The sequence below is a fragment of the Macrotis lagotis genome, chromosome 4 (assembly GCF_037893015.1).
Source record: "Macrotis lagotis isolate mMagLag1 chromosome 4, bilby.v1.9.chrom.fasta, whole genome shotgun sequence".
NCBI lineage: Eukaryota > Metazoa > Chordata > Mammalia > Peramelemorphia > Peramelidae > Macrotis > Macrotis lagotis.
The window spans coordinates 110685446-110699025 of record NC_133661.1 but is presented as its reverse complement, the minus strand read 5'-3'; the positions used below and the strand labels follow the sequence as shown (position 1 = coordinate 110699025).

The window sequence follows — 13580 nt, the reverse complement described above, 5'->3', positions numbered from 1 at the left end:
CAATATAGTGTTGTCACTATCTTACAAGAATGAACTTAGCCAGGCATTATCAGTGAAAGAATAAGATGACAAAGGAAAAAATTTAGATCACTTGAATGGCTTCTTTTCCCTCTTCCCACACTATCAAGTGGTATATTCATGAACAATGAAAACCAATTTTAATCAATTGCAAACATCAATTACAAACAGAAATACAAGGACTAACAGTATGTTTAAACACAGGAAACACTTTAAAATGTTTGTTGAAATGAACTGCTAAAGAAAAACAAATAATGATTTCTTTTAGGAATGAATAACATATATTTTGAATTATCTTTTTAGGAACAAACTATCCCATTGATGCTATCCATCAGCACAAACAATTGGGAGTTAAATATTGTACAAATAATATTTTTTCAGTCTTTACTTACTTCCATTTCAGACAAACAAGGGCACCATCTTCCCTACCACTCACTATTATGGAATGACCATCGAGAGAAAATGCCAGTGATTGAATTCCTTGTCCCTGATAAGAATGGCATTGAGTCTGAACAATTATTTCCTGAATGGTTAAAGAAATTAGCATTAAAAAAGCATAAATATTTCTATTTTACTATATGTTCTATTAATGGGATGATATGAACTTTTATTTTCCTCCTGTTACCACAGTCTATTCAGTCAAATATAGATCACAGTAAGCCACTAGATCAAGTTTGGGGAATATGAAATCTTAAAAACAAGTCTTTGTAATGAGTTGTTCCTAACAATTTTGTTATACTAACAGTGATTTATAAATATTAAGCACTCTTTCATTCAAAGACCTTTATGACCTAGTTGTTCCCTCCCTTTCTAGCTTCTTACAACTTTACTTGCCTCTTTGTATGTGAACCATGATCTTTGCATAGAACTGTCTTCCAATAGAATTTTCACTGGCTATCCACACCTGAATATGCTGGAATACTCTCCATCATCTCTAATTCTTAACTTTTCTGACTTCTTTCAAATTTTAGCTTAAGTCTTGCCTTTTGTAATAATGCCTTTAATAGTCCTCTTTAATTTTAGAGCCTTATATCTAAGACTACCCAGAGAGAGACAGAGACAGAGAGACAGAGAGACAGAGAGACAGAGACAAAAAGACACAGAGACACAGAAAGATACAGAGACAGAGAATGAGAATGAAAACATTCAAATTTACAAGAGTTTCATGAATAGTTCTTGAACAAATAGTCCTTGTCTGATCTTGTTACCTCTTAGACTTCTTGTCTGTTCCTTAAGGATATGATTTCTCTCTCATCACACTCAAATTGAATCAATGTACAACATGGAAACAAAGTAAAGACTGACAGATTGCTTTCTGTGGGAGGGTGAGAGGGAATTAAGATGGGGGGAATTATGACTAAGGAAGAGTTGAAGAACATCACCAAAAACCAATTAGATGATCACAGATAAAACCACTGTAACCAAGATCAAAAGAAATGTAGCAAATTGGGAAACAATCTTTACAACCAATGATTCTGACAAAGAACTCATTTCTAAAATATACAGAGAACTGAGTCATATTTTTAAAACAAAAAGCCATTCCCCAAATGGTCAAAGGATATGCAAAGGCAATTTACAGATGAGGAGATCAAAGCAATTCATAGCCATATGAAAAAATGCTCTAAATCATTAATTATTAGAGAAATGCAAATTAAAGCTTCTCTGAGGTACCACCTCACACCTCTCAGATTGGCCAATATGACCAGAAAGGATAATGATCATTGCTGGAAGGGTTGTGGGAAACCTGGGACACTATTATACTGTTGGTGGAGCTGTGAACTCATCCAACCCTTCTGTAGAGCTATTTGTAATTATGCCCAAAGGGCAGCAAAAATGTGCATACCCTTTGACCCAGCAATATCACTACTGGGTCTATATCCTGAAGAGATGATGAAAAAGGGTAAAAACATTACTTGTACAAAAATAATTATAGCAGCCCTGTTTGTGGTGGCAAAGAATTGGAAATCAAGTAAATGTCCTTCAGCTGGGGAAGTGTTATATGTATGTCATGGAACACTATTGTTCTACTGGAAATCAGGAGGGATGGGATTTCAGGGAAGCCTGGAGGGATTTCCATGAACTGATGCTGAGTGAGATGAGCAGAACCAGAAAAACACTGTATATCCTAACAGCAACATGGGGGTGATGATCAACCTTGAAGGATTCGCTCATTCCATCAGTGCAACAATTGGGAACAATTTTGGGCTGTCGGCAAAGGAGAGTGCCATCTGTATCCAGTTAAGGAGCTGTGGAATTACAACAAAGTTCAAGGACTATTCCCTTTAATTTAGAAAAAAACATATATCTTATTGTCTGATCTTGTTACCTCTTAGACTTCTTGTCTCCTCTCTAAGGTTATGATTTCTCTCTCATCACACCTAATTTGGATCAAGGTACAACATGGAAACAAAGTAAAGACTGACAGATTGCTTTCCATAGGGGGTTAGGGGAGGGAAGTAAGATTGGGGGGAAAATTATAAAACTCTAATAATATCTTTAATAAAAATAAATTAAAAACCAAAAAACAAACAAACAAACAAACAAACAAACAAAAAGAATGCAGGAGGGACAGGAATTCAAGGAAGCCTGGAGGGATTTTCATGAACTGATGCTGAGTGAGATGAGCAGAACCAGAAAAACACTGTACACCCTATCAGCAGCATGGGGGTGATGTTCAACCTTAACGGACTTGCTTGTTCCATCAGTGCAGCAACCAGGGACAATTTTGGGCTGTCTGCAATGGAGAATAACATCTGTAACCAGAAAAAGAGCCGTGGAGTTTGAACAAATTTCAAGGACTATTCCCTTTAATTTAGGGAAAAAAAACAGATATTTTATTGTCTGATCTTGTTATCTCTTATACTTTTTGTTTCTTCCTTAAGGATGGCTCAATGTACAACATGGAAATAAAATAAAGACTAACAGATTGCTTTCTGTGGAGGGGGTGGGGGGTGGGGGGAGAAGATTGGGAAAAAAATTGTAAAACCCAAAACCCAAATAAAATCTTTAACAAAAATAAAAAAAAATAAAAAAAAATAAAGTCTTCCTTTCACCATAGATCTTACAGTTAAACTTTTCCTTACTTTCTTAATTTTCTTATGGTGTCACCCTTTATGTATAAATTATACAAGCATTTTGTTCTTTGCCTAGTTTCGGCCATACTATTTTTCAAAAGTCTTTCCAACAATTTTTATCAAATAATGAGTTTTTAGATATATCCAACAACATAGATTATATAGTTGTTTACTACTGTGTCTTGTACACCTAATCCACTGATCTACCACTATCAAATAGTTTTGATGATTGTTGTTGTACAAAAATCTTAAAAAATAATTTTGGAAGAGCAAGTGGTATGGGAATCAATTAATTATATTAATTTAGGCAGAATTAACATTTTTATTATATTAGCTTGATCTACCCATGATTAATTGATATTTTTCAAATTACTTAGATCTGACTTCATGTGAAAAGTGTTTTGTAATTGTGTTCTTATAGTTCCTGAGTTTGTCTTGGCAGACTCCCAAATATTTTATATTGACTACAGCTATTTTAAATGGAATTTCTCTTTCTATTCCTTGCTGCTGGGTTTTGTTGGTAATATATAAAAATGTTAATGATTTATATGGGTTTATTTTATATCCTGCAACTTTGCTAAAGTTGTTAATTATTTCAAAAAGTCTTTTAGTTGATTCTCTTGGATTCTAGTATTCTATCATATCTGCAAAGAGTAAGAGTTGTTTTTGACATGGCTAATTTGTTTTGCTTAACTATTCATATTATTAACAGGCATTGTTTTTTTTTTTTGCTTCTTCAATGAGAAAGACAGGAGAGAGAGAGAGAATTTGAAAACAAAATAAAATTGAATATAAAAAATCATTATATTGCCTGTGAATGGAAAGAAATCAAGAAAATAAAAAATCCACAACAAAGAACAAGCCAAAGTTTAGGAAGTTCTAAAAATCACTTTAATTTTCTTCCCTCCTTTTCAAATTCTCTAAAGGTGTTTGCTTCTTTCTATATTGATTTCCCTCAAAAGCTATTTGGGACTTCATGCTGATAACAATATTTACCAAATCATTTCTATTACGGAGACTCAGTATTCCATCTTTGGCTGTTGATGCTAGCCACTTGCCATGAGATGAGAGGCACAATATTCCAGTTCCAAAATGTCTGCTCTCTTTTTTGATTTCTGGCTTGAGAACTACATCTGTGCTATCCTATAAGCAAAAAAGAAAATATCACACTATTTTTTAAGATCATGAAAAAGAATTTTTATGGCTCATAAATAAAAAAGATGCATAATCTGGTTGATTACTGGTATTAAAAAAAAAGGAGGTAGCTAGGTGGGCTCAGTGGCTAGAACCCTAAAGCATGAATTAAAATCAGGTTTCATTCATTTACTGACTGTGTGTGACCAGGTCAAGTCATTTAATCTCTGGTGCCTTAATCCACTTCAGTGAAGTGGCAAATCACTTCAATATCTTTGCCAAGAAAATTCCATGGACAGTATTATGCTATAGTCCATGAGTCACAAGATCTGAAGGAGATATCTGAACAACAATTTAAAAAAAACCCCACCATTGGGGCAGCTAGGTGTCACAGTAGGTAGAGCACTGGCCCTGGAGTCAGGATGACTTGAGTTCAAATCCAACCTCAGACACCTAAATGTGTGACCTTGAGCAAGTCACTTAACTTCATTGTCTTGCAAAACAAAACAAAACAAAAAACAATAACAACAAAAACCCCACCATCAAATATTGAAATAGAATAAGCAGGTATAGATGTTTATATGGCCTAAGACATAGGGTATATCTCTTTCAATGTTATTTCCATATGGATTCTCAAAATTTTGCTTTAAGGGTACTTTTTTGTACAAAACCATTTTGATAAATCAGTACTTAAGGTCTATCTCCTGCTTTTCTCTTAAACTGAAGGCCAATTTTGAATATTACTCAATTAACAGAATAGAAAGAAACCAAATTGGTCACAAAGTAATTGATCTGATAGGATTTCTTATTTTTTTTTTATTTAAGGCAACAGGGTGAAGTGACTTGTTCAAGGTCATGCAGCTAAGCAATTATTAAGTGTTTGGGTTCAGATTTGAACTCAGGTTCTCCTGACTCTAAGGTTAGTGCTCTATTCACTGTGTCACCTAGCTGCCCTCTGGTAGGCTTTTGTAGAAAGGGATATAATCCCTTTTGTGGACCCTGTCTAATATAGATCAAATTATATTATAAAATTATTACATTAAGTTTAAACTTTCATATCTAAAGCATGAGTTAGGAACTTTCAGAAGATGCCATTCTAAAGAAGAGGTATCTTTGATGACTTTGAAATAGAGTCTCCATATTTATTTCAATTATTAATGTATTTGGATTAAAAAGTACTTCTTTTTAGTTGAAAATATTATCTCCTTCCTATTTGTAATTGCTAAATTACAATAGCATAAATATGTTCTCAGAATGAGAACTGTTCTACTTCCAAATAGAGTTTGACATTAATTATGGCCTAGACTAATACTAAAAATGGTATTATTTGGAGTTTTTTTGTGTGGGGACAGTAAGTGATGGGCAACAGACAAGATTGGAGACACTTTCAAAGTGGAACAAATGGATCAAAAATATTTATTAAGTACTTATTGTGTGTACTGTGAGTTCCTTCTTTCTTCTTTTTTTCATCTCATACCATTCAGATACCTTCTGACATTATCTCCTCCATAATCTGTCTCACTCAACCCAATTCCTTATCAGCGTAAACCCCTCTATGAATACAAATATCCCAATTCATCCTCCCTCTTCCACCAGATTGTTGGCAAGTGTCTTCCTACTCCATTACATTCTCCATTTTCCACAAAAAGTGATTTTCCTAAAATGCAGGAAAATGCAGGTTCTACTATGTCACCCTCCACATCCCACACTCAATAAATTGCAATGACTCCCTATCACCTATAGGATAAAATACAAAATCTTCTGATTGGAATTCAAAGATCTTCATAATCTTGCATCCCTGCCCTCTACTCTCACTCCTCCCCAATCACACCTTTCTAGTCTTTTTACATCTTCTTCCCAGTACCTACTCTTCAATCCAGTAATACTGGCCTCTCTTCTGTTCTATGAATATGACTTTCCATCTCCAAGTATTTTCTCTAAATTCCCTAATCCCTGGAATTTTTCTCTCTTCAAATCCCAGCCCCTTTTAATTCTTTTTAGCTTTTTTTTGTATAGAAATATTTGCTTCTCTCCCCTCTAAAATTATGAGCTACTCTTTTTGTCTTGGCTGAATTCCTGGCTAGAAAATGCTTACACCTGCCTGTCTGTCAGGTAGAAGATGCAAATACAAAAGGGAAACAGTACCTCACATATATGGTCAAGGAAGATGGTTTTGGTCTGGAAAGTCTCATGAGTGGAACGACAGGTCTGTTGATACCCTTACTAGAAGCAATGGTAATATTGATTTGCTAACTGTTCTTAGAACAAATGAGGAGGGCAGCCAGGAGTACATACGATGTGGTAGGGTGGATAGAAATTAGCTACCTCAGATCAACGTATATTCACATCTAAGGCTGAATAGCTGCAGGGGACTCCCACCAATTAAAAAAGATAGCTTTAGGGGAGGCTAGATGGTGCAGTGGATAAGAGCACTGGCCCTGGAGTCAGGAGTACCTGAGTTCAAATCCAGCCTCAGACATTTAATAATTACCTAGCTGTGTGGGCAAGCCACTTTAACCCCATTTGCCTTGCAAAAAAAAAAAAAAAGACAACTTTACAAAACAGTCTGGCCCTAGATGGAGGTTCTTAAACTAAAAGATATGGTCTCTGAAAATCTGGTATGGAAGGTGCAGCAAACAGCAACAAAGACAAAACTAGATGAGGCTCAGAAATTAGAAGCTTTGGGAAGCCAGAGAAAGTGAGACTGACAAGAACTAGGAAAAAGGGAGATATTCTGGAGCTTTTCCCTACCAAAGCTAAATGAAGCCTCTGCACTGACATCCCACCAAGAAAAAGAGAAGATTCAAAGAAGTTTTCAGTGGTAGACATCATGGAGGATCTTCAGTGAAGTTCTGTCTCTTTGTGGGGAAAGGGAAAGTAAAACCCAACTAGGTGGGAGGGGGGAAAGCCAGAACCAGGCTTTTAGCCACAGTGCAATCCAGGCCCTGACAGCTTGACCATAGCAGAGGTCTTGGCAGCTAGATAGCAAGCCAGCAGGGAGGGTCCCAACCCCAAGTAAAGTCTGAACCCTGGGAACCCTGGGGCAAAAGACAAGACTAGGTTGGGAACAAACCATTGCATAGGCAAAGCCTGGAATGTATGGCAACATCTTGGCCAAAAACAATCTAGGGATCAGACCTGAGCCCCAGCATAAAGAGTTTGGATTTATCTCCTGATACCCCAGGAGCAGAGTTAAAACAATAAAGATGAGCAAAAAAGCTAAAAGAAAGCAACTTTGCAGATAAAAATGATAACAATGCCATGTAAGAAGAAGAAATCAGTGAAAAATTACTCACAGGGTGAGCCTATGAATTGGACTCAAATCCAAAAGCTCATAGAAGAGCTTTAAAAAGAATTTAAAAATCAAAGAAGAAAGGAAGAAGAAGAATAGAAAAAAGAAATTGGAGTCATGCAGGAAAATTATGAAAATTGACCAAAGAAATCAACTCTTTTAAAAAGTAAAAATAATCAACTGCAAAAAGAATGTAGCTCTTCAAAAGATAAAACTGACCAACTAGAAAAAGTAACACAAAAGTTAATTGAAGAAAATAAAACCCTAAAAATTAGAATTGAACAAATAGAAACCAATGAATCTACAAGACTACAAGATTCCATCAAACAAAATAAAAAGGCTAAAAAAATTGAAGAAAATGTAAAATACCTTTTAGGAAAAACAAATGTCATGGAAAATAGATCCAGGAGACATAATTTATGAATCTTCCAGCTACAAGAAAGCCTAGATCAAAAAGAAGAACCTGGAAAATATCTTGCAAGAAATTATTAGAGAAAACTGTCCAAATCTACTGGAACGAGAAGACAATATAACCATTGAAAGAATATACAGAACTCCTCCAGAAAGTGATCCCAGGATAAAAATACCAAGGACTGTTAAAACCAAATTCCAGAATTCTCAAATAAAGGAAAAATATTGCAAGCAGCAAAAATGAAACAATTTAACTATGAAGGAAACACAATATACATTGAAGGTCCAGACCTGGAATACCATATATGGGAGGGCAAAGGACCTGGGATTATAGCCAAGAATTTACAACCCTCTAAAATTCAGCATATACCGTCAGAGGAAAAGATGGATGTTCAACAAAATAGAGAACTTCTAAAATTTCCTGACAAGAAGACCAAAACTGCACAGAGAAATCAATCACCAAATACAGGACTCAAGATATGCATAAAAAGGTAAAAGAAAAAGCAAAACAAAACAAAACAAAACAAATATTAGTCAATACCATTAAATTGTATACAACCCAAAAGGAAAGACTGTAACTTTTGAGAATTGTATCTCTCTTAGGATACCTAAAGGGTTGAAGAGATTAGCTGGGTCTTGTCTCTCCATTGAAGTGGACCAAGATGACATCACTATGTTTGAGACAAAAAAGTGAGATGAAAAATAGGAGTATTTAAACTTAAGTGTCTCAGCTTCCTTTAACCAATTCAGCTTCTGCTGCACTCTCAAAGCTTAGCACTTTTTCTGATGGGGGATCATAAGCTGAGTGCTGAGTTGGTGTCTCTCATACTTTACAATCAATTAAAATTCTTGAGACCTTCAGTGTCCCAGGACTTAGAGCACTTTGAGACTCTATAGTTGATTAAATCTGGGTTCGACTTAATCCAAACTTTATTTAACAAAGGGTTAAATACCCTGGGTGGGGAGCTAAAGGGGGGGCAAGTGTGGGGGAGAAAGTATGGTTGGAGGGAGGGGTATAAAGGGTTCATGAAATGATTTGGCTTTGGATGATACTTTGGCTCCTGAGGATTCTGTGTCCTTGGAGAGTACTTGAAAAAAGATAAGGTAAAAAAATGCTTATAATTTGATATGATTCAAGATTCTTGAGAAGTACACTCCTAACAAGACAGAAGAGTGGAGGGTACTTAGTGACTTTGAGGTTATGCTACTTAACAATCAAATAATCCAATCAGTCTGATAGTACTTTGAGTTTATCAAGCAATCAATTAATCAAGCTGTGAATGATGATGCTTGAATAATAGTATTTGATTGATAAATAACACCAAGTTATTTCACAAGGTGAAGAAGTACAAAGATTTATAACTTTAGAGGGAAAGGTGGGAGGGTATGAACACTGAGTAAATTCTATTCAATAGCTTTGGCCCCCAGAGAGGGGAAAAATATACATTCGCACTTGGGTTTAAAAATCTATCCTACTCTGGGGGTGGAGCCAAGATGGTGACAAGAAAGGATTGGGTCTTAGGCGCTCTCTGATAAAACTCATAAGCTAAGGACTCTAACTAAACTTTCGAGAGACAGAACCCAGAGAGGCAGTTCTCCTACTCAAGGTAACCTGGAAAAGAGCAGAAAGGCTCTGTTCCCCGTGGTCGGAGGGGCAGCCGCCAGAGGGGTGGCCCGCCAGAGCGAAAGAACTTCAGCCTTCTGGAGGCAGCCCCAGAGTGCTGGAAGCCCCCGGTCACAGCAGCGGGGGAGTCTCCTGAGCTACACCCCGGGGAGCACTGGGCACAAAGTGGGGGAACGGCGGGGGACCTCTGCCAGAGTGAGCACGTGGAACCCAGCCCTCAGGACACACAGTCAGCAGCCCAGATTGTGAAACAGAAGTAGACCAAGCCGGTAAGTAGGAGCCCCCAGGGCATGAGACCATTGAGCTGAGGGAGGGGAGTGAAGAGAGAGAATGCAGAGCTCTGTCCTCTGCCTTTGGAACAGGACTTGGGTTCTGACCACATTCAGATCTTGAATGCAGTCCAGGCCCCCCATAGAACAGCAGGGGTCCCCTCCACCTCAGCCCTGTGGCAGAGGGGGATGCATATGGTCATTCACAGACCAGGAGGGAGGACAGAGCCTCACACACTGAGACCCTTGAGGGAGTGTCCCAAAAACCTCAGGAAGCACCCCAAAACCAGGCCCAGGCTGGGAAAATGAGCAAGCAGAGAAATAAGAGGAACACCATTGAGAAATATTTTGCAAATGAGCCCAAGAAGGTTCAAAACACTCAGTCTGAAGATGAGGAAGCACAAGCTCCTGCATCTAAAGACTCCAAGAAAAACAGAAATTGGGATCAGGCTATGACAGAGCTCAAAAAAGACTTTGAAAATCAAATGAGGAAGTTAGAAGAAAAACTGGGAAAAGAAAGGAGAGAGATGCAGGAAAAACATTAAAATGAAGTCAGCAGCTTAGTCAAGGAAATCCAAAAAAATGCTGAAGCAAACAGCATGCTAAAACCCAGCTTAGGTCAAATGGATAAAACAGTTCAAAAAGTTGAGGAGAAGAATGCTTTAAAAAGCAAAATTGGCCAGATGGAAAAAGAGATAAGAAAACTCTCTGAGGAGAACAAATCCTTCAGACAAAGAATAGAATTCAGGGAGATTGATGAATTTACCAGAAATCAGGAATCAATACTTCAAAAACCAAAAAAATGAAAAATTAGAAGAAAATGTGAAATATCTCATTGAAGAAACAACTGATATGGAAAACAGACTTAGGAAAGATAATTTAAAAATTATTGGAATACCTGAAAGTCATGATCAGGAAAAGAGCCTTGACATCATTTTCAAAGAATTACTACAGGAAAATTGCCCTGATATCCTAGAAGCAGAGGGCAAATAGAAATGGAGAAAATCCACCCATCCCCCTGAGAAAGAGATCCCAAAAAACCAACCCCTAGGAATATTATAGCCAAGTTCCAGAACTCCCAAGTCAAAGAGAAAATATTACAAGCAGCCAGAAGGACACAGTTCAAATATCATGTAGATGCAGTCAGGATCACACAGGACTTAGCAGCAACTACATTGGAAGCTCGTAGGGCTTGGAATATAATATACCAGAAGGCAAAAGAGCTTGGATTGTAATCGAGAATCAACTACCCAGCAAAACTGAACCTCCTCTTCCAGGGAAAAAGATGGACTTTCAATGAACCAAGGGAATTTCAAATGTTCCTTTGGAATGGCCAGAGTTGAACAGAAGGTTTGATCTTCAGATACAGGACTCAGGTGAAGCATAGAAAGTGGAGGAGAAGGGGAAAATATGAGGGACTTAATGATGATGAACTGCATGTATTCCTGCAAAGAAAAATGATACTGATAATACTCATATGAACCTTCTCAGTTAATAGAGCAGGTAGAAGGAGCTTTTATAGATGAAGCTCAGGAGAAAGCTGAATTTGAAGATAAAATATGGTGTAAAATGGAGTCAATAGAAAAAGGGGAAATGTAATGGGAGATAGAAAAAGGAGAGGGGGAATAGGCCAAGATATTTCATATAATAAGATTTTTCTTTATTACAATGATATGGAAGGGGGGAGGCAAGGGGGAATGAGGGAACCTTTGCTCTCACCAGAGGTGGCTAGGAGAAGAAACAGCATATATGCTCAATGGGGTATAGACATCTGGAATTAAGAAGGAGGGGGGAGCAGGGGGAAGGGTTGGGGATGTGAATAAAGGAGGAGAGGATGGACCATGGAGGAAGAGTGGTCAGATATAGCACATTTTCTTTTTTACTTCTTGCAAGGGGCTGGTATTGGAATGTCTGTCCAGGACCATAGGGCCAGGCCTAAGGGGTGGTATGGGGGCTCAGGGCCTCTTGGCCCCAGGGCCAGGGATCTGTCTGCTGTGCCACTCAGCTACCCTATAGCAGAGTAGGAGTGAAAGGAGAGAGAAAATAGAGTACATGGTAGTGGAGAAATAAGAAAGGAGGGAGTTGTGATCAGCAATGGCAATTTTGGAAAAATATGGAAGTAACTTTTGCGATGGACTTAACATAAAGAATGTGATCCACCCATGACAGAGTTGTTGGTGTTGGAACAAAGACTGAAGCACATTTATTATTATTATTATTTGGGGGAGGGTGCAGGGCAAATGGGGCTGGATGGCCTGCCTGGAGATGCATAGCAGGGTGATCGTTGGATGTCTGAGGCCGGATTTGGGCCCGGGTGCTCCAGGCTCAAGGGTCAATGCTCTGTCCACCACCCAGCCACCCCTACTATTATTACTATGCTATTTTATTTTGGGTCTTTTTTTTCCCCTTCTTTTTGGTTTTTGCAGGGCAGGGGGGATCAGGTAGCTTGTATGTCACACAGCTGGGTGATTGTTGGGTCTATGGGGCTGGATGTGGGCTCGGGTGCTTGTGGCTCCAGGGCTGGTGCTTTGTCCATTGCGCCACCTGGCTGTACCTACAATTATTACCATTATTATTTTTTAATTAAAAAAATAAAATAAAATTCTATTAAAAGAAAAAAAGAGATATTAAAAAACAATAATGACAAGAACAAGAGAAGAAAGCCTTTAGGACAGAGCTTAGTTCTCATAAGGAAATAGTTTCCATTTATGGTTCACAAACCCCTAAGGGATTTGCAGCAAGGGTCCAAGGTATTCATAAAAAAAATTCTTTAGTGAAAAAAAAATCTATCCTACTCTACAGGGAATGGAGGGGCAGGAGAAGGGAAAGATAAGGGAAGAAGGGACTGACAAAAGGGATGGCAAAGGTATAAATGAAAAACTGTAAGTTAAATTTGAAAAGAAAAATTGAAGGGGGAAGGGAATAAAACTTTGGTGAGGAGGAATAAGAGGAAAGGAAAGAGAAAACCATAAATGGGGAAAGATAACATGAAGGGAAATACAGAATTAAAAATCTTAACTGTAAATGTAAATGTGGTGAACTATCCCATAAAACAGAAGTGGATAGCAGAATGGATTAAAAACCAGAATCCTAAAATATGTTGTTCACAAGAAACACAATTGAAACAGAGAGATACTCAGGGTAAAGGTAAAAGTTGGGAGCAAAATATATTCTGCTTCCCCGAAGTAAAAAAAATCAGGGAGTGATCCCCATCTCAGATAAAGCAAAAGCAAAAATCAATCTCATTAAAAGGGATAAGGAAGGAAACTATATCTTCTTAAAAGACACTATAGATAATGAAGCTATATCATCATTAAATATGTATGCACCTGTGGTATAGGATCCAGATTCTTAGGGGAAAAGTTAAATGAATTACAAGGAGACATAGACAGCAAAACTTTAATAATGGGGGGACTCACTTCCTTCTCTCAGAACTAGATGAATCCAACCACAAAGTAAAACAAGGAGGAAGTTAAGAAGGTGAATAAAATTTTAGAAAACAGATATGATAGACTTCTAGGGGAAAAAAACTTAATGGGAATAGAAAATCTCTGCACAACATGGAACCCACAGCAAAACTGACCATGTATTAGGGTATAAAAACATTATAATCAAATGCAGAAAAGCAGAAATACAAAATTATAATGAATAAACAATCATGGAAGGATAAACCAAAAATTAATTGGAAACTAAATAACTTAATTTTAAATAATAAGTGGATCAAACAAAAACTCATAAATGAATAATTATGTCCAAGA

At 37.4% G+C, this 13580-nt stretch overlaps 1 protein-coding gene across 6 annotated transcripts in view; it reads right to left on the bottom strand.

The window, feature by feature from the left end:
* LOC141521312 (cilia- and flagella-associated protein 43-like) overlaps positions 1–13580 on the bottom strand; it is a 234056-nt gene that overhangs the window by 105960 nt on the left and 114516 nt on the right. For all 6 annotated transcript variants that reach the window (XM_074233758.1, XM_074233761.1, XM_074233760.1 and 3 more), the window contains 2 exons: positions 4089–4235; positions 411–541 (listed from right to left, as the gene is read on the bottom strand). In XM_074233758.1, the coding sequence (XP_074089859.1) occupies positions 411–541; positions 4089–4235 (278 nt within the window). The remainder of the gene's footprint in view (positions 1–410; positions 542–4088; positions 4236–13580) is intronic.